This window comes from Malaya genurostris, chromosome 2 (assembly GCF_030247185.1).
Source record: "Malaya genurostris strain Urasoe2022 chromosome 2, Malgen_1.1, whole genome shotgun sequence".
Classification (NCBI taxonomy): Eukaryota; Metazoa; Arthropoda; class Insecta; order Diptera; family Culicidae; genus Malaya; species Malaya genurostris.
This window is the reverse complement of record NC_080571.1, coordinates 21,184,124-21,206,481: the sequence shown is the minus strand read 5'-3', so window position 1 is coordinate 21,206,481 and position 22,358 is coordinate 21,184,124. Positions and strand designations below refer to the sequence as shown.

General features: G+C 37.8%; 1 protein-coding gene across 6 annotated transcripts in view; it reads left to right on the top strand.

Moving 5' to 3' along the window:
• Positions 1–3,396: 3,396 nt before the first annotated feature.
• LOC131429861 (tyrosine-protein phosphatase corkscrew) overlaps positions 3,397–22,358 on the top strand; it is a 201,671-nt gene continuing 182,709 nt past the window's right edge. The window contains exons 1-2 of one of the 6 annotated variants that reach the window (XM_058594278.1): positions 3,397–3,547; positions 4,905–5,471. In XM_058594278.1, the coding sequence (XP_058450261.1) occupies positions 5,458–5,471 (14 nt within the window). In that variant the 5' untranslated portion in view covers positions 3,397–3,547; positions 4,905–5,457. Of the gene's footprint in view, positions 3,653–4,901; positions 5,472–22,358 lie in introns of all 6 variants that reach the window. The other 5 variants (XM_058594277.1, XM_058594281.1, XM_058594279.1 and 2 more) reach the window with 5 other exon arrangements.

Sequence of the window (22,358 nt, the reverse complement as noted above, 5' to 3'; positions counted from 1 at the left end):
TTGAGCTTGACTGAAGAATATCAATGGAAAATGATTCAAATGCTCCTTTGATGTCCGAAAATACAGATGCCATTTGTTGTTTTAGCATTAGTATTAGAGACCGCCCGTGTGTTTCTACTCCGTTATTGATCTGGACCAATTGAGGTTGCAAAATGATTTTTTGAAGTAACATGTTTGGGAATAACACATTGTTTCACACTGTGCAAACTGTATTGAACCATGCATGCTGATCAATACCGACGCCGGCCACGTCCGAATGCAGATCTACTTGGGAGGGAAAGGATTGTTAGTTCGATGCATGTTGCTACTAAGAACCGAGGAATCCTCTGCATTCCCACATGCATCACAGGAGAGGATACTTTGTTAGTAAATGCTTTAATAATGTTATCATGTGTTTATCGCTCTGGGTAGCCGGCTACCAAGAATGTTTTAAAGTATTATCGTTTTATGTGTTACTTTGTGCTGGCAATATAATGCACGAAACAGTCAATCTCCGAAATTGACAAAACTTCGGACAGCCGGCTGTCGAGTATGCAGTCACTCGTTTATGCATCTACCTTTCGCGTTTTTTTAGTCATGCAAAAAAAACACATACGGATTGATAAAAAAAAGGTATCATCTCACTGCTAGGTGGATTAAGCACGTTTTTATAAATGAAACTACGTGATACAAAATAAACGAGCGAATAGGATTTAGACAAAAAAGTTGATTCATTGCATTGAAATTTTCTAAACAGTTATTATAAAATCATTTTAAATCACCAAACAAAGATCAACAGATTTCACACGCGTCTTGGTTCTTTATTATTTCCGCTTTATTATTTTAATTATTTATTAAAATTATTAATTGGTTATATTAGTTGATCTGGGCAGCCGGCTACCGAGAAAAATATTAATTTACTGTTTGAAATATTAATATCAAGTGTTTTTTACTATGTATTCAATATACCGATACATGTCATCTCTGTTATTAACTTTGTAATATAAACGGATTTGCGCAATGGTTGATTTTTATCATTCATTTTATAATCCTGAAAAACAATCAATAACATGGAAGAAGAAATCATTCCTAATAAAACTTTTCTACGAAGCTAGACGGAAATTGATAGGTTGAATAAAGAGATGATTTAGTAAAATAGAGTAATCAGAAGTAAAACATTGAAAATATCTGATAACTGAAAGGAAAAAGAAACTCCTGCAATTGTCGCCTTTTACGACATGGAAGCAGGAACCCAGTGGATCTATTCTTGGTTCATTTTTTTCCGCCGGATTCCACACGGCATCTAGGCTGGTACAGTCCGGAGAGAGCTAATAGGTACTATCAATCTCCCAGCCCCTAGATGCCATTTGTTGTTTTAGCAAAGATAAACTCAAGATAGAATGGTATGCGATTTCTCGTGTATCATTTGAATAGGACCCCTCGACGAGCTCGGTTCACTGTCAGTATCAGTCTCTTGAGAACAAGCGTCTGCTCGCTACATGCGTCGTAACTATGCCAATACTCGTTTATGTTTGAAAAAATATCATGTTACACTATGAATGACTGAACAATTTTGCTGGATTACTTAACATTTATCTAGTTGTCTCAGTATTAAAGTCAATTGAAGACAAAAATCATAATGTGCTGAATGTAAACATATGTTTGCTACCTTACCAACTTGTATTGTTTCCATGGCATTTTGTCGGAGCTAGTCGACGCTTATTAACGAAGGATCAATAAAATTACATTATTACTGAGCCTACTTCTAACCCGATTTCTAACCCAACATTTTTCAATGGATATTATAGGACATTGTACACTCGTGTTTATCTTTAGTTTTAGAGCGAAGTCAATTCGGATGTCAGACAAAAAAATAATGTTGATTAGTTGAAGACGACGTTGCAGAGAGAGACAGAGAATTATACATCAACAGACTACAATGCAATCTGTGAATTGTACACCGTGTAATAAGAAAAATAATATGCTGAATAATGAGATGAGTATTGGAGCGCATTTGTTCACTCAACCTTTGAGTACGCTGTCGTTGTTTGAGCACCGTATTATCAAACCTATAAGATTTGAGTAGAAGTTGTTTAGCGGAAATTCGTTCGTTTTGCTTTGCGCCGTTAACCATGGAGACATACATCAAATCTTCCAAACTACGAAAATCGATGTAGACTCATAAATCTTGATTTGCTGTCTGTTTGTCCAGATAAAATCAAAACTGTTTCGTTGCGGATTTTATCTAATCCCGAGTTGATGGCGCAGATTTCCTACAACAGCTAATTTTTGACATTCACCGTCGTAATTAGCGATTCAATCCTTTTCTCCGCGTTCCTCACGCTTGAACTAACTTCGGTTTTCATGAATCAGTGTCCAGTATGTACCGTGTGTTCAACAGTTGTTTTAACGAGTTTGATTTTCATTTATCTCGCAATACTGTAAAAAACCTATTTTTAGATCCTTTTGATGCTAACTTTATTGTGTTACTATTTTGATAACGTCATAAATATAAATGACTATCGTCGGCGTTAAAGTTTTATATAAGGATATAATGGTAAGATAAGCGTTAGAGTTTCAGATTAAGATAATGATCATTTGGATGCATGTAATCTGTTGATACAAAAGATGAGAATGTTTTATGCCTGTTCGAGAAGGAGAATGATAAAAACTCAGCTCCAGTGGGCTTTTTCCTTGAATGAATAAATAAATTCTCCTATTCAAATCCTTGAGCTCACTTCAAGTTTTCAAAGACGGTTGGACCAATTTTGCCAATATTAGATTCTAAAGAATAGTCTGCCATTCAGAAAATTAATCCTGCATTAATTTTTTATTAGCACCTAGGGAAAATTATTACATCAGTAGGTGTATTAAAACAACTTGTTCTTAAATCTGTGTCTAGTTTTCGCATAAACACAGAAAAAGCTTTGTTTATCGTCAGTGACATGTTCAATAATAACCATATGCATAAAAAGGCGTTATCACTGTACTTTGTGTAGAGTTCCGAAAGATTTCACCGATCAGACCCTGAACTGGTGGCCAACCCTTGGTTTGGCAGCTCGCCAATAAAATTCTGTGACGATCAGCGCTGCCAACTATACCGATTTCTCGGTATTTATACCGATTTTTGGACTCGATACAGGAATACAGATATGCTCTCTCAAAATACCGATATTTCAATTTTCATACAGATAAATACCGATTTTCAGTTTTTGTGTTGGATTCCATAGGGGTAAACCAGGTCGAGCGAGTGATTTTTCGAGAAAGATATTGTGCAGATAGTTTTTTTCGCCAAATACAGATTTTTGGAAAAAACAGTTGACAGCACTGGTGACGATGTCAACACAAAAACCGTGCCCCTTTTTTCTCACTAACTTTCGGCACTGATGTTTCGCTGACATTCCACCACGCAAAAACGTCAAATTTAGCCCAAAAATAGTGGCACTGTTTGAGCAAAAAAGGAACTCCAAAAGTGTCGCTCGGGATCGCCACAAACATGGCTGCTGGTGCTTCGTTCGGCTAGCATACGTATTTTCCGTTCTCGTCGTCGTCGTCGCTGTTTTCACGGGTAAATTCATTGGCAGTTTAGATGCCCAGCTAGCAGTGCTGGTCGTGCATATGTGCGTCGTGTCACGCGTACTGTGTATCGGTCGTGAACCACAATCCAGGATTGGTGAGCGCATCCGGGAATCCAATAAGAAAAATCGAAACGGGGCCAACTCGGGTCGAGTGGCTGTGTTGTGCAAAAGATATCTCGATTCCCGTCCCCCTGGCCCTGCCTGTCCTGTGTGTTGGCGGTTTGCTTGTGTGCGCCTAGTATTTTGGCTTTTTCTTCGGTGCTCCTTTTTTTTTTGTTTCCTCTTGCTGACAGGGTTGCATCCGTAAAGTGAAAGAAGAAAGAGCTGGCTGGCGTTTTCATGATTCCATACATACAAGTGGCTGTACGGAATAGTGTGTGGTGGTGGTGTAAAGTTATCTATTGGACAACACAATGATTCGCTTTCGGATTAGTATTGTGAGAGGTTAGTGCTGCCAGTGGAGTGGGTGGTTCCACTCCGTTCGAATCTTGTTGCCGGGGTGGAAAAGGGATTTGCTGTAACCTTCAGCTGATTGTCAGAAAAGTTTTCAGGGCTGTCTGTTTTTTTCTGCTGCATGAAGTCGAATCCGATCATAGAATTTCAATAGAGATAATCATGTAAAAATAATTAATTGCTTATGACATACAGTTTTTAATTCGTTTCTGTTACTGATTTATGTAGATGTAATAGAATGCATTGTTAATGTGTTCTGTTTATCAAAAATGTTAAAGTCATAAAACGATTTCGTTATTTTCATTTAGTTTGTGAGCTGTAATCTGGCAAGGAATATTTAGCTGCAGACATAAGAAACGTTCAACATTGAAAAACACAAGGAAATCGCAAAGGTTACATAGAATATTATTCGATGCAAAGTTTCACGGATCAGAATTGAATCTTTATTAGCCTTGTGCCTTTAATTTATCAGTGCCTTACGGTTCAAATTAAATGTAATAGAATGTATAGTAGTAAATGGTTCTTCACTTTGTGCGTTTAGATTCTAACAGTTTATGTTCCGCATAGAAATTACCAGAGGCCCATTTGAAGTTGCAAACGACGAGTTGCTGAACAGGCCGAAGCCGAGCTTTCGTCAGATTCGTACAGCTGGCCGTACCCGCCCGTCCGCCCGCACATTGGCAACATTGACCCGGTCCGTGTGTTGATATTTGCGTGCGCCCGTACCGCGTAGCTGCCGTTTCGTTTACTAGAGGGGGGCTCTCGCGGTTTGTTAGGCCTTCGCCTGCTGTGTCGCGATGCGATGCGATGTGAAAATTGCTCAGCTTTGTTACAAAAAATAAACCGTTTTTTTTTTGTTTTTTCCCTCACCACATCGCTGATGCTTCCCAGCAGTCTAGTGTTACCGACCGAATCGACCAGACCCCATCAGACCAGCAGAGCCAGGGCGGCCGAGCAGTGTAGCAGTGTATGTAGTGTTTTTTTTTCGTACCTCCCAATCTTCGTCGGATGTCATACCGCATACCGCTCTCGATCCCGCCCTCGTCCACCAACCAGCACAAGTGTCAGCGGAAAAGTGAATGTTGATGATGATGATGATGGTCGTGATGGTGATGATGGTTGTACTGGCTTCGGCTCCGAGGCGAGCGAGCTGAGTTGTTATCGCGATTTTTTTGTGAGTGCATTGAAAAAAATATAACGAAAGAAACCCCACACGGAGAAAAGTGTATCGGAGTTTTTGGCCGTAAGAAGAAGTGCTGTACCGAACGGTTGCTGGCGAAGGTGTGTGAAGTTCAGTGTAGTAGGCCCTGAGAAAAAGCGATTGATCTGTTCCTCGCAACAATAGCTGCTGCTGTTACTGGTGGTGGTGGTGGTTAGAGTTGAAGGTAGATTCAGCCCACGGAAGAAAACAGCTGATTTGTCATCCCGTGGGTGGTGTCAGAAGGAGATGACTTCGAGACGGTAAGTTCTTTGCCGATTTTGTTTCGATGGAAGCGTGAAAACTACGACGTTTTTTTTCTGCTCGGTATATTTACAAAGAATATTTCTCTTTGTTCGTGAAAGTTGACCCGTGTGAAAGGTTGAAGAAAAGCGACGCTTTTCCGAATATGGCAGAGTTGCCAAATTGACATGAATATGAATTCATTGATATTTTCGGACAAAGGTAGACAATTCAATAGGAAAATAACTCAGAATCCTGTTTTTTTTATGTGATGATCGGTAATTTTCGTGTCATTCATCACTGGAAAGGCTGTGAAAATCGTTGGTAAAGTCGTCACATTATTTGACTAAGTTCGGCTCATATTTGCTTCAAGCGTCTTCTGGAACACAGCTAATAAAGTAGATTAATCTGATTGGCGTATTTTACCAAGTCAAATGATGATTGATTCAACTCATCTAGTTTGGGTTGCCACCTCGGATACATCACTCGTCTTGCGGCAATTATATTTAAAAAAAATCAGCAATCGAAATTGATTATGAGAAATGCTTTTTCATCTTTTCGGCATAAAAAATCATTAAATAATAGTGAACCAATGTCTAATCGAACTTCACTATTGATTATGCTATATTATTCACACTTTTTTAGAAGTTTATGTGAGCAGCTATTGATTAGGAATGTTAATGATGCGTGAGAGATGCGCATTGTTTTGTCTAATTGCCGTTAGTTTTTCCGATTTAATTCTTAACACCAATTTTTCAATCAATGGCCAGTAGGGCTTAACTGAGCTCTTTTTGTCTTTCTTATATAGAAAGGTTATGCAATCACTGTGAAAACCGACTTTTGAACCGAGGCCCGAAGGGCCGAGTGTCATATACCATTCGACTAAGTTCGTCGAGTACGCAAAATGTCTCTGGGTGTGTGTGTGTGTGTGTGTGTGTGTGTGTGTGTGTGTGTGTGTGTGTGTGTGTGTGTGTGTGTGTGTGTGTGTGTGTGTGTGTGTGTGTGTGTGTGTGTGTGTGTGTGTGTGTGTGTGTGTGTGTGTGTGTGTGTGTGTGTGTGTGTGTGTGTGTGTGTGTGTGTGTGTGTGTGTGTGTGTGTGTGTGTGTGTGTGTGTGTGTGTGTGTGTGTGTGTGTGTGTGTGTGTGTGTGTGTGTGTGTGTGTGTGTGTGTGTGTGTGTGTGTGTGTGTGTGTGTGTGTGTGTGTGTGTGTGTGTGTGTGTGCGTACGTTACGTTTTTGTCCACTAACTTTTCTCGGAGATGGCTGAACCGATTTTCACAAACTTAGATTCAAATAAAAGTTCTTGCAAAATGCCAAAATTCCTGAATATTATTTGAATCCGACTTCCGGTTCCGGAGTTATGGGGTAAAATGTGCAAAAAATGAAAATATGTTCTCTAGCTTTTCTCATAGATGGCGCGACCGATTTTCATAAACTTAGGTTCAAATGAAAGGTCCTGTGGTCCCATACGTAATTCCTGAATTTCATCCTTACCCGACTTCCGGATCCGGATATATAAAGTAAAGTGGGTTAAAAATTGTATACCATCATTGAAAAGGGCGAAAAATCGTAAAAAGTTTTCTAAATCGTCCTCAAATCTTCTCCAATTAATAGTTTTTATCAGTAGACGGTCAAACAAACCGATTTCGGTTATTCTTTTTAGGAATCGAAGAAAATTATTTTGAAGAATACCACAGTATTATATATGATGGTATGATTTATATGAGAAAGGCATCATTACACCACTAGGTGGATTAAAACAGGTTTTTATGTTTCATTTTCATACTACCGACCCTTATTACCAGTGTGAAGTGGAATTTAAGTGAAGTGAACGTATCCCAATTGGGTTTCACACAATGACAACAGATGAACGGTAAATTGTGTTCATCTTTGATGTTTATTGGTGGTTTGTGTACCATGGAATACTGTGGAATGAAATGGAAAATTGCGGAAAAGAATAAAATAAAATAATATAGAATGAACAAATGAGCAATCCACTGATAGCTGTCAAACGATGTTCATCTAGTTGATTTCGAAGCATTCTTAGTTATCCATCAATCAATTTCCATTGTTTCGGAAGCGGTTCAAAGTATAGGAACACAAACAGATGAAACTAGTGCACTTCCGGTTCTGAAGATATAACCGAGTAAGTAGCACATCCGAAACATCCTACACTTTTCTCTCGACAATCATCGAGAAGATAGCTTACCAGCTTTCGGCATTTGGTTCGTTTGAAAGTTGCAAAAAGTGTTAATAGTCAAGTTCAAACGCATGACTGATACTTTCCGGCTCAGTAAATTACCTAAAAATATAAGTACTCCAATGACTCAACTATGTATTTCGTGAGCATAGAAGAAAATTCCGAAATTCTAAAGATTCGTATAATATACAACTCTAAAATATAGAATATATTTCATAGTAATAAATAACATAGAAATTTTAAACTACGACTAATGGGATTTTGTTGGTCAATTAGAGAATGGTTGATTCTGAGAGTAGACTACTGAGGCAAACTTATCATTCTACTGGACGAGTGCGTTAGACCGAACTGGACGCCGGGGTGAGGATCTTCCATCAACATCAGTAAACATGGGTAAAAAAAAACGCCCTATGGTAAAGTAAGTTGCAAAGAAGTGCGTTGCAAATAGCAATGACTTTACGTCTGCTTTGCGGATTATGTTGATCCGCGAGGTGGTATTAGCAGTCCAACATAGTCTGCTAATGCACTGATGAGCTGAATGCGAAACGTAAAGCAACTTGAAGTGCGTAATTATTGTTCTATTCTATTAGCTTGGTTTCACGACATTGCACAGTGGTTCAAAAGCGCAATTTCACGCTCTTAATTGATAACTCATAGGATCGTGGTTTTTGAGGTACAGTATCTTCAGCAAAGTTGCTCAAAATGATAGACGCCATCTTTTGGCAAATTTTATTTATGTGATTAATCCCCCTAAAAGTGAGATAAACATTTTAGTTTAGCTCTGGGCCAACATAGGGGCAAAGCTACTTCAACAAAGTTGTGCAGAAAGTTATTTCAAACAAGTTTGCTGAAGGTACTATTCCCATAACTTGACTGTAATTCAAGATATAATGTATTTTCTGAAAAGGGTGTCTAAAAACCAGTTTTTGTAAAAAAAACATATATATTTTCAATTTATATGAGTTTTTCATGTTCTACAAAGTTTTTCATCTTTAAAAACTACACAACTTTCTCGAATATACTATGCTGCTATCATTTCAGTTTAATGAAATAGAGCAATTTTTCATGTTTTTTTAAATAAAATTCTAACTTGTCTATTATCAAAAGGCGCAGAAATGTGCAGATGAGACTACTTACATATTAAACTATTTCAAAAGAGCTTTCATACCGTGGTTGAATTACTCGTCTGCGATCGTCTGCAGGCTAGATATGTTCTTTTCAAATATCCTTGTCCTTGACATTTTCAATGATAAGGTTCATTGTATTTCAGATCAGATTTCAGTATATATGTTGGCTAAATGTTGGCTAAACTAAAATGTTTATCTCACTTTTAGGGGGATTAATCACATAAATAAAATTTGCCAAAAGATGGCGTCTATCATTCTGAGCAACTTTGCTGAAGATACTGTACCTCAAAAACCATGATCCTATGAGTTATCAATTAAAAGCGTGAAATTGCGCTTTTGAACCACTGTGCATTGTGTCAAACTTTTTTCATAACAACTTAGTAAAGCTCTATCCAAAAAGTACCGCTGCAAGAATTATTGATAATTCAACGTGGTCCGCAATAAAAATCGCACAAATAAACCGTGTACGATGTGCTCAAACATTTCAGGGACCGAAAGAGCGTGCATCGAGTGCCTCAAGGTAAGCGTCGTAGTGGGATATAAAACCGCAAGCTGAACCAGAATGTGTTGACAACCATCAGAGCAAACTCGTTCTTATCGAGCCAGCAAGCAACCAAACAGAACGTTGAAGCAAAGTTTCGTCACCAAAACTCGAGCTCGCAAATTGTACCAGCAGGTTTTGACGAAGTATCAAGAATGCCTGCTTATCAACGATTAAACCTACGTCAAAATGGATCTCTGACAGGTTCTTCGTTAAAAATTCTACATGGGTACGAGGAGATGTTCCTGTGAAGTATAAGTTTACTTTTAAGGACAAATTTACCAAAAAACTGATGATTTGGCAAGGGATATACAGTTGCGGAGCAAAGACCGAAGTGCTCGTGACGAAAAAGGCGATGTAAGAATGACGAATAAGACAAGTAGGAATGCCTCAAAAACCGCGTTCTATCTTTCATTAAAGCCCATAAAGGACCCGTGAAGTTTTGGAAAGTTTGGCGAGCTGCCACTACACAGGGTGGCAAGTGACCGGGAAAATCGGGAAAACCGGGAAAAAGATTGCTAGCCCAAATATGAGTAACAATTGATCATGATTTTTTTATTCAACAAGATAAAAGTAACAAACAATACAAAATTTTGAATTTGAGGAAAATCTTCAGTCAAAGTATTGTAAACAACTTATGGTCCCATACAGATTCTATATTGTACCGTTTGCAGGGAGTGTTTGATTTTCTTCCTTGAGAGCTGAAACTTGTTTCTGAGGACCAGTACAGAATCTTAGAATATGATTTGATTTGTTCAGTGAATTTATGTTTAATTTTCTTTTACAGGTCCTCGAGTGCAAGTGGTGGAATATATAACTAGTTGAATTAATCATTGCTTATTTTGCAATCCTGAAGTCAGTTTGAGTAATGAAATGTGGCATTGATCTTCTAGAACTAGATTAATAGTAGAAGGATTTCTCATAGAAGATAAATTAGTTGGGCTATTTGGAAATAAAGCAGGCTAAAAACCAGCGGATAGTTCATCGTGAAGAACTCGCACTTTCTAATTGTTTTTCTGATAACTTCACGAGAGATGCTTAGCGTTTAGAATCCTATTAGGAAAAAATAGATCGATATCTAGTCCATTCTTGCAGTTATCGTTTGACTTATTTACTCATCAACGCATTGAAATCGTAAACGTGCTGCATTTCAAAAATGGGTTAACATGAAATTCCCGAAATCAACATTTTTTTCAATACCAAATGTCTTAGAATTGCCTGAAACGTCGAGATAACACCAGCTCTTGACGTTCGATTTCGGAAATCTCAAAATTCAATGTCCGAGAAAGTCGATTTAAAAAAAAAATTGAGATGACACTAGATTAGGTATATTAGAGTTTACGTACCGAAGTTTTATTCTTTTGCAAATTGTGGTCAAAATCGGTTTCTAACTAAAATAATAAAAATTATATGTCATAAATTTTGAAAGTTTTGACGTGATTTTTCGTGATTTAAAATTTTTCTAATAATAGAAATTCTTTGAATTTGTACAAAATTTCTTGAGATTCTTTGAACGGATATATAATTTTTTCGCCAATATCTTGTAGCAGAAAAATGTAAATATTATCGTTTTAATATTCGATACAAACATGTGAAAAAATTGAAATATATATCAATTCACCGATATTTTAAGTTTTTTTTGAAAATTGAAGTTGGGCAAAAATTGTAGCTGGTATCACTAGCAATAAAATGATTTGTAAAAATAAAGACTGTCCCAGAAAGTATGGACGCACTTTGATTTCGCTGTAAATAATTCACAAGTGTTAGATATTAAAATTTTATTCGATATACTGATAATATTAGACTACAACAACAGAATATTATTCTCAACATTGGCTACTTAGCCATTGTAGACTAGCTGGTGCACCTTCTTGCGAACGTTCCTCATTAAATTCCGTGCAGACACTTTTTTCCAATCTTTTTCGGCTGCCGAGACATGTTTCCTAAGAGGTACCTTCTTTAATGCCCAAAAATTCCTCAATTCGTCGAAGTTGTGGGCAATTTGGTGGATTCATGTCTTTTGGGACGAAAGTGACATTTTTGGTAGTATACCATTCTACCGTTGATTTCGAGTAGTGGCAAGAAGCTAGATCTGGCCAGAAGACAACAGGATCCTTGTGGCTTCGAATCATGGGTAGAAGTCGTTTTTGTAAACATTCCTTGATGTAGATTTCGCAGTTCATTGAAGCAGTGGTGATGAAGGGTTTCGAAATCTTACCGCAGCTACAAATTGCTTGCCAGACCATAGCTTTCTTACCAAATTTTTCGACTTCAATCGATGTCTCGGACGGGTTTAACACTTGTCCTTCTCGCACCGTATAATATTGTGGTCCCAGCAAGGATTTGTAATCGAGTTTCACGTAGGTTTCGTCGTCCATGATTATGCAGTTCAAATTTTCAGCAAGAATCGTATTGTACAGCTTTCGAACCCTCGGCCTGATCGATGCTTCTTGTTTCGGACTACGTTTTGATTGTTTCTGCTTCTTATAGGTTCGAAGATTCAAACGTTCTTTAGCACGAATAACATTTGACCTCGAAGTGCCCACTTTTTTGGCCACATCCCGAACTGAATCCTCCTTCTTTTGCTCGAACGCCTTCAGTATACGTTTATCCAACTGAGGGTTAGCAGGACCTTTTTTCGACCCGTTTTCGGTTTATCCTCAAAGGTGTTATCCTCACCGAAATACCTGATTGCATTTCGCACGGCTTTTTCACTTACTCCTTCCATTTTTGCTATCTTTCTCAGTGACAGTCCGCGTTCTGTGCACCATTTGCACACAATTTTTCGACGTTGTTCTGCTAAAAGTCCACGCATTTCGAAACAAACTAATGAAAACGAATAAACAACTGCACAAGTGGTTAGAGAAGAGTGTTAACAACAGGACGCAGCCATAAAAATTGACAGATTCTGAACCATTGCGAAATGGCAGCGGTTTTTGGTTGCGTCCATACTTTCTGGGACAGTCTTTATATAGATCATCGCTTTGAATTTCAAGATATTTACGATCATTGTAAAAATTCTCACCTTTTCTGAGGTCATCTATCTACAGTTTTCATTATAACTTTGGGTAAACAATTTATCGTTTGTTTCAGTGAATCTTATTTCTGGAAGTAGTACCTTTCTAATAGTGAACAAATTTCGAAAATCGGTTTTTAATATTCTATATGCGACGTTGGCCAAAGGAAAGAAAATAGGGAAGCAAATAGGGCAGCAAACCTGGAACGGGAGAAATCAAATTTTCGTTGGTTTTTCTTAGACAATCGTCAGCTATAAAATTTTTCAAACAATTTTCGAACTTCATAAAATTCGAGGGTGTAAAATTGATTAAGATTCGTTGGAAAATAGCTGAGCTCGACGTTACCGTTCTAACTTTTTTTAGGCTTGGTATATGGAGTGTTAAAAAAAATACTAAACAGAGACGATTCTAGCCTATTCCTAAAACCGGGAATTTTCATCTCGTAAACCGGGAAAACCGGGAAAAAACCGGAAAATTAAAATCGGCAATTCACTTGCCACCATGACTACAGCAGGGAAATTATTCAGTTATACCGCGATAATAACGTAGATATTGATCAATAAAAACACAAATCCACCCAACTACCCGCAGTTCCGGTACATGAAGAGATTTTGGGCAATGATGAAGCGGAAGCTTTTAAGAAAAGTGGAAAAACGGCTCGGAGCGCGACTCAGATGACCGAACTGTGGAACAAATGTGCAAAGGAAGTTCACTCCGGAGGTGGGCAGCGTTTGGTTTGAGGAATCGAGAAGAAAGTGCGAATTTTCATTAGAAACGAAGGGAAATGATTTTTATTGCTATTTGTTTCTTGAAGAACAGTGAATTACATTTGCTTTGATATATTAACCTACAAATAAGGTCATTTCGTTATCGAGATACAGATGATTTTAGAAATCCGGATTCTAAATGGACATAGCCTCAATACAATTTTTGTCCCGGGTTGGCGGTTCAATGCATAGGACGCTGGTTTTACAAGCCAGTTGTCGTATGTTCGAGCCACGATCTGGAAGGATTCTTAGTGTTAGTAGGGTCCATAGTACTAGCCATGCAATGATTCTGTACACTAAGAATCGGCGGCGAAGTCTGTTGAAACAGAAAGGCCAAATTCCACAAAAGGAATGTAATGCCAAGACTTTGCTATGCTCAATACAACTTGAACCTCCAAACTGGCCTAAAGTTAGTATTACTTGTGAAACACAGCGATGCTCGTGTTTTTGTTCAAAACAATTAAAATCGAATAAATCCCATGCAGATGTAAATTGCACTGAAAAAAAACTTTCTGATGAAACCCATCTGGCACATAACCGTATCCAGATATGATTGTTTTGAACTTTATCTCAGTTTGATTTCTGTTCGGAACAATCACTGAGGGGCTCAAATTAAGAATGCTCGCTTTACCGAAACCGTTCGACTGTTTTTTCTCTGGTATTCCTTGCATTCCGCAAATAAGGGCAATTCTGATGCCTGCCAGTTGTTACTAATGTCACCTTAGTAGGCAATGGAATGCGAATCCACTCGAGAACAGGTGAATCCAGTAGAGCAATGTCATGGCTGACGGTTGATGGCATCACTGCTGTTTTTTTGCCATTGTTCGTTTAATTGTTTCACAGCCCCTCCTATTCCTAGTCCACAGACAGACGGGCTAGCAGCAAACTCTCACTCTGTCTACGCTACGGTGTCGGTATATATGGGGCTAAATTTATGCATATTACTGTAATAAATTGCTCCATTGTAGCTGTGCGACCCCTCACTCGCAGCGGTTACGCGAAATGACAATGGCCTGTCTGAGGTTCGCCCGTTTTGGCCGGAGCTAGGAAACTCAAACGCTCCCATATTTCGAATGAGAGCGCGTGCTGTCCCAGATCCGCTGCATCGATCATTAGTCAAACAATGACGAAACTGAAAACTGGGTTTGGCCCAGGCCCGGGATCCCACCATCCGCCGTTTCCATTGGTTCCTGGTTGAACAACAAATTTTAAAACTGTCAAAAAGCTTTTGACCTTAGAACCCAACTAATGAGCGTTCATCGTTCAAGCAAACAGCGAACTGCCCGTTCGTCTATGCTTTTATTCGGGCTCTGGTGGCCCCGTTTGAAGTACTATGAGTCGCGTTTTTGGGCGTGGAGTTTTTTTTTATTTTGTTTTCTACGAACATCGTTTTCGATTCTCGCTCTGGTATCCAGCGTTTATGCGAATGCGATACGTTCACAGTGCCGAGGTTCAGTGCTGCTACTCAGCTGTTTCCGGAGCCGTCAGCTGCACAGCAAACAGTAGTCGTCATTATCATTGCCATCATTAGCGTTAAGAACTTCTGCACTCGGCGAGTGGAAACACTAACACTTCGACAGGGCGAACAGTGCTGCCGGTTTGATCGGAATTGAATTTTTTTTGTCAAGCTTACGTATTTCGCTGAAATTCGTTAAGTTAGAAAGATATTCTTTAAAATCAAATTGGGGAGATGCTACACGAATCAATTTCAATGACATTATAAATTGCCATTTTTTTGTCAAATGATGGAAATAACACTAAGAACTACTAATTCTTTTTTGGATTGAATAAAAGATCGAAGTAAAAATTTCTTCGAATCGAAATTTAGATAGAATAGAACTGTTGAGCTTTGAACAATTCTTTAAAGCGAATTTTTCTGTTCATCTCTTTTAATCAACTGCTAAATATATGCTCATCAAATCTCACATGATTGGTGGTATGTATGTGGCCATAGATTGCAATGTGTATTAACTCAATATTTCGTTTTCCCCTGTCCTCTGGCTCAGAAAAGGGGAGCGGAATAATGTCCCCTTTATCACCTCTGGAAGCCGCAAACAACGTGGACAACATCGTCCAGAGTCTGCACACCTAGTAGTTTGATTGCATGTTAAATGTACTTCTCTCTCTCTCTCTCTTAGATTCCGTTGTACTTTCTATAACATTCGTTACTTTCACTCAATTCCTTACTAATGTTACCCTCACTCATCAATCATCTTTCATATCCCACTATGGGGATGCAAAAAATACATAAAAACCTGTTTTAATCCACCGATATTCATCGAAATAATTTTCTTCGATTCTTGAGAAAATAACCGAAATCGGTTTGTTTGACCGTCTACTGATAAAAACTATCAATTGGAGAAGATTTAAGGTCGATTTAGAATTTTTTAAACGTTTTTTTTGCCCTTTCAGTGATGGTATAAAATTTTCAACACACTTTACCCTATATTTCCGGATCCGGAGGTTGGATCCGGATGAAATCCAGTAATTCCGTATGGGACCACAGGACCTTTCATTTGAACATAAGTTTGTGAAAATCGGTCGCGCTATCTATGAGAAAAGTTAGAACACATATTTTCATTTTTTTGCACATTTTATCCCATAACTTCGGAACCGGAAGTCGGATCCAAATAATATTCAGGAATTATGTATTGGACCCCAAGACCTTCCATTTGAATCTAAGTTTGTGGAAATCGGTCGCGCCATCTCCGGCAAAAGTTAGTGCAATTAAACGTTACATTCACACACACGCACACAGAGATTCTGCGTACTCGACGAACTGAGTCGAATGGTATATGACACTCCGGACCATGGTTCAAAAGTCGGTTTTCACAGTGATTACATAACCTTTCGATATGAGAAACGTAAAAAGATTGAAATCTTATGCGATTTTGAAAATTTCATTTGATTCATTTGCTCACCAAAGCGAGCAAGCGACTACCAATCTCTTATCCTTCACGACGTTTGTGGCGGATGCTATGTCCTGCGTTTTACAAACTGACGTTATCTACACAGACCTTTGCACTGTGCTCTACAAAACTAACCACGCCATGACAGTCTCTAGTTTGGGCTGATTGGGGTTTGGTTCTAACACGCTGCATTCTGGGATTCCCTCCCATTGGTTGGTGGGCTTGACGGTATTGCAAACATCATCACATACAATCAATTAGCGTTACAATTTGATAAAGATATGCGTTACAGCTTTTAGTTTCATAATTGAATTAAATGAATAATATATGGAACGACTTGAATAAGATGTTGATTGCATTACGCTCCAACATCCGGGGTTGGAGAGGCCGGTAGGGCTTAACTGAGCTCTGTTTTATGTTTTATTTTCATACTACCGGCCCTTATTACCAGTGAGAAGTGAAAATTAAGTAGAGTAAACGTATCCCAATTGGGTTACACACGATGACAATAAATGAACGGTAAATCGAGTCCACCTTTGACGTTTATTGGTGGTTTGTGTACCATGCAATACTGTGGAATGAAATAGAATATTGTAGAATAGAATGAATAAATAATAATGACCGAACCAATGAGCAAACCACTGATAGCTGTCAAACGATGTTCATCCAGTTTATATTGTGAGGATGTATCGTTTGGGACCTGATGGGTGGGATGATGTGTGAGTGAAGTGTAAGAGTAAGCATGTAAGTGTAAGCATGCAAGAATGGTAATAAAGGCCACCGTTTCAGCTCAGGACTAACGATCGACCATTAGAAAAGATAGAAATTGGGTAACGGTACCTCCATTCATCTCAAATCCATTAGTCATTTCATATACGAGAACCACTAATTAGAGTGAGATCTGTTATCTCTGTTTGATAGATTAATTTCAAGAGTAACATGAAATTTGGAACATTTTGCTTCGTTAAAACAGCAGTATTGAACCATTTCCGAACTACTTTTATGCGCCATTGCTTCTTACAGACGAGGTAAAGATTTTGTAATCGATTTCATCACAATAAATTTATTGAAAGTTGAGTAATCGATAAAATAACATGGTGACTCTACTGATTTGTTATGCTTGCTTGTGGAATACATGTGCCTGTGTGTATGTATGTGTTTTTGTGTGTACAACATACATTATACCGTTCCCTCGGGTGTGTTGTATCAAATTGGTTGTGACACATTTCGATTGCGAGTCAGTGTACCAGATGTTCAAAAGTGCCTGAGCGGATGGTAATATACTGTCAAGAATTAACCGAAGATAACGAAATGTGAACATGCTGTAGCAATACTAACAAAACCCAAGTGTTAATATCATTTAAATAAATAAAAACGCATGTCCTCAGTTCTTATCCGTCAAACCATGATGAGCTGCTCTACAAAGATCAAAGAAACACTAATTTTTTTTTGGAAACGGATGACTGGATGAGGAACAAGAAATACGAAAAAGCTGAAAGAATTCGAAAGGAATATTGGTAAGAACATAAACACCACTGCATTCAACTAACTTTTACATTTAAGGAAATAACATAACATGCCAGCCAAAGTACGGAGTGAAAAATGACACTTACGAATCACAGCTGAATAGAACACTGGAATTAAGGTAAAACAGAATATAAACTATGACCAAAGGTAAGAAAACCAACATAAATAAATAATAAAAACTGTTGGGTAATAATATAATTTCCTCATATTGGAAGAGGCGTTTATATGGCGCGCATGCGCTAATTCGGCCTGATACAAATTAACGGGGAGGGAAATACATTTTGGACAGGGCTGTAAAAAGCTGATTGGAACCCTTTCCCCACCAAAATGTAATATAAGGAATATAAGGAAACACGCTGCATTCTGGGATTCCACAAGGCAACCATCTTGGACCTTTGATCTTCCTCCTGTACTTCAACGATGTGAATCTTTCTTTGTAATGTCCACGCTTATTTTTCGTTGATGATCTCAAGCTATTCCGTCGACCGTGACATTGTATCGACCATCTTGAGAAAGGAAATACTTCTAACAGTGAATAATTTATAGCGTTATTGGAGCGTTTGAAGGCTGAAACTGCAAAGAAACGACTGCCGCCGTCGCTTCACTGGAATATCTTGGTAAGGATTTCATTAAACACAGCGTAGGGTTCAGGTGAGCACCATCAACCCTAAATTGGTCTAAAAAGGGTTTTGGCTATACCTTCTATTGGAAGTACCGGAAACAGTGGTCAAAATCTTCATTTTCTCATTGATGACTGAGGCAATTTTTACAACAACAGGTTCAAATGAAGGGTCCTATGATAAAATTGTAAGAAATTTTCTAAACTATTTTAATTTATAGGTCTTGTATGTTGATGCCCAACCACACCGTCTCGTCTCTATTTAGGAAACAAAAAAATGAATTCTACACCTGCAGGTAGATGAGTTGCTTATGAGAAACAAAAACAAAAAAAAAGGCGGGAGGGCAATGTCAGGGACATAACTGGATGACGTGAACATGAATAAAACTGAACTGCTTTTACCACACAACCGAATATCGATAATCGCACGTACTAGTTGTTTGATTGTGTGAATTTTTCAGATTTTCAATGCGTCCGTTGCATAATTCTAACGGTACAATTATAAGGTGGAACACAAGAGAGCAAAAAAAGGAGTGGATGTGTAGGGGACAAGACAGATTAAGTTGAAAAATCCACAACAAATCGTTTTAAGCCATCGATGATTTCTAAATTTAAGTTGGGAATTAATCACCTTTATTCTGAATAACTTTTTAACTTTCGATCGGATCCTAGCTACCATTGTTTTTGCTAGTGTTATTAGGAATACGAATGAAATACGATCGCAAAATCGATGCTTAGTTATTTAGAATAAGGGCGAATATGACATTAATTTCAATAACTCACTTGCCAAACCCGTCTCAAAAATACAAATTGTATAGCGATTTGAAAAGACATCTTTAAGCCGAATTTAACAAAGATATCTTATTGATATTGAGTCACTAATGAGTAATGGGAAAATATTATTCACTTTTATACTGATATGATATGCACTTCATAAACTGGATATTTTCAGTGAACATTTTATAACCCAGTTGTAATTCCATATAAAAAAGATCTTGTTTGAATATTGCTCAGTTTATTTATAAAATGATACATAGTTGGAATCTGCTAGATGAAGTATTGTCATCATAGCAAATGTTTGGATCTGCAACAAACAATGAACAATAGGCGAGAAAATCAATTATAAGAGCATTTTGGTAGAAAATTGAACATAGTTAGTGTCTGTTTTACCAGCGAACAAAGCAATTTGCAAGCCCACTACATTCAACCACTGAAAATATTTCGTATTTTTATGTGTCGGTTTTGCACGATACGCTTTGCGCGATGATTCGTTAAATACATGCGGTTTCAGTTTCGCCCGACTTATTTTAGCACAGAATTTCACCTTAATGCTGGTTCATACTAAACATTTAAGAAAACTTCAATTTTATTTCAAGTTCTGGAAATTTTTTTCATCGATTGCTGATTATATTATTAATGATATGGAGAAAAAATTATGTTGCTGCGTTAAATACAGCAAGAGATATTCGCGATTAAGTTCTACCAATTGTTGGACAGAGTAAATTTTGAAAAGGCGCCCCATAGTAAAGCAAGTCGTATTCACGGAAAAAGAAAACTAAAAAAAAAATGTGTTGAAAAGAGATTCCACAGAGGAAGGACTACATTCTACTAGCTACTTTGGAGAAAAACACACTTCAGAAAGCAACTTGATTAAATGGCGTTGACACGTACATGATACTTTGTACAGCCCGTTGATGTTCAGCTATTTGATTCATATCGTTTATTTAGACCCTGCTTCAACCTAATTATGATCGTTCAAATGCCACTTACTTTTCGCAATATACTACAACTCTATAAACCATTATATCGCTATGTCGGCCATCGGTATGATATTCATTTTGAATTTGATTGTAGCGACATAGAAGAAAATTCTTCGAAAATTCCCAAAATGGACGCTTGTCGTTCTGGGAACAAATAACAATCTATGCATCCAGTGACGGTGATGATCTCCGATTTCAAAGCATTCCGTACTAAGCTTTTTACTTTTCTCCCGGAAGTAAAAGTCTCATTTCAAATTGGACCAAGAGGAGAATGTCGAGTCTTGGTTGATGGATCGGAAGATTATGAACGTCTTATCCGATATTTGTCCGAGAAACTTAATAAATTGTATTCATATGATATAAAATCAAGTAAACTCTTCAAGGCAGTCTTGAAGTGCTTATCAAATGATCAAAACACTGAAGAAATTAAAACTAAACTAAAAGAATTGCTTGGTTTTGCCCCTTCCCAAGTAATACTTATGAAAAAAGGGCGAATGGTATTTCTGAACCACGCTCTGGGATTTCCCATGAACTTTACCTAATACACTTCAATCAAAGTGTTGTAAACAATTTGAAAACTTTAGAAAAAGTACGTTTCATTTTCCACATTAAAATTTATTGAGAATATTATGAACGCAGTAATGGTATTGCAAACGTAGCGCAATGTCGTCGTTGCCAAAGCTTCGGCCATGGTACTAAAAACTCATATGGACATACGGTGTTTCAATTGTGGTAAATCGCATTCGAAAGAAACCACTGATAAATGTTCATGTTCTAATTGTGATGGAAATCATAAATCCAAGTAATTGAAATGTCCTGACAGGGAAAAAAATTAAACGCTCGTTCGCTTAGACAACAACAAGTCAAACGACCTTAAATTTGCAGAACATACCTGAAAATCGAAAAAAACGATGCAAATGCTACTCCTAAGTCTTCTGGGGCGCTTATTTTTCCAAATGTAAAACAAAAAACAGGTACGCCTTTTAATTCGTCTTCTAACTAAAGCAATTTATTGACAGGTAAATCGGCCACGTCATCTTCTTCTTTTAATGAAAGTTACGCTAGCGTAACAGGTAGATATCTTACTATCAGTATTCCTTCAATGCCATTCGCTTCCTTCAAAGAAGTCGATTTAGGCGATATAACGGAAAATAAAAAGATCAGCTTTTTCAAATGATCATCCGAAGTAAATTTTTCGAAGGAAAAATGAAGAAAACATAATTCCGATTATGATAAAATCTCAAAGTTTTCTTCGAATATCACTCATCATATTGCACACACTGACTAACCTAAGTGACCATTTTGTTATACCATCCATTCATAACTATCGTATTGCTAAATGGGCCAAACTTTACAGTTTTCAATGATTTGTTTCAGTCTTGTTAAGACGTATAACCATCTTGAACTATTTCTAAATTTGATCAGTATCTAACGAGGAAAACAGATTGAAAAAATGAAATTTGGAATCTCAAATCAGCGTCTGACGGATGAGTTTCTATAGAGATTGGACTATAATTGAATGTTTTGGCGCTCGAGTAAAGCGAACCGTGCTCGGTTATTCTAGTCAATTAATCTGTTTCTTCATGTATTTCAAAATGCAGGGTAATAAAATTGCCAAAGCAATTTCCCCTGATAGAAGCTAGCTACGGGTTCGAGTACCGTCCCTGCGATAATATGATCGCGGTTTTCAATCTGTTTTCCTCATTAGGTACTGAGTAAATTTGCTGGTTTATTGTGAGCAAAGAATATGCTTTGTCGGGTACTCCTGCTTGTACATTTTGGAAATTTTTGTCACGAAAACTTGAGCTTTTCGTCCGCAGCTGCAAATGCCTTGCCAAATCATAATTTTTTTTGCGAATTTGTCGATGACAGCTGGTTTGAACTCGACCAATGGCTCCATAAACCATTTTCACATAAGTTTCGTCATCCATGAAGATGACGAATTCTTCGTATTTTGTAAGCGCGTAAAAAGAGATTTCAATGTATTTGTAATGATGGAAAGCGGAAATTGAATTCATGACGGCTTCGTCGTAACAAAAAACCTAAAACTAATCGATTCTGCATAATTTACTACAACAGAAAGGCGCTGTGGTAAGATTGATTCGGCGGAGTGTGGCCGTTCCCTTTAACCACAGGTCATTTATCGGAGTGACCGTTTAGCTTACCACGGGCCGTTTATCGAAATGGAGTTTGGTATTTCGGGATCTAACCCAGGCATCACATTAAAAAGCTTTCATCACTTTGTAATTGGACTCCAAAACACCCAAGGATTTTTTTCATTTTCCCAGCTCTCCTGTGGATGCGAGAGTAAATTTTCTCGTGTTCAGTTCGCTGCGCCGGTTTCGTTGTTATTTAATTCCTCATCTCTGTCTACATTTTTTGTAAGGTAATCAAACGCCATCGAATTTGGAACCCTTGCTAAGCCTCTCCCCCGGTATAAG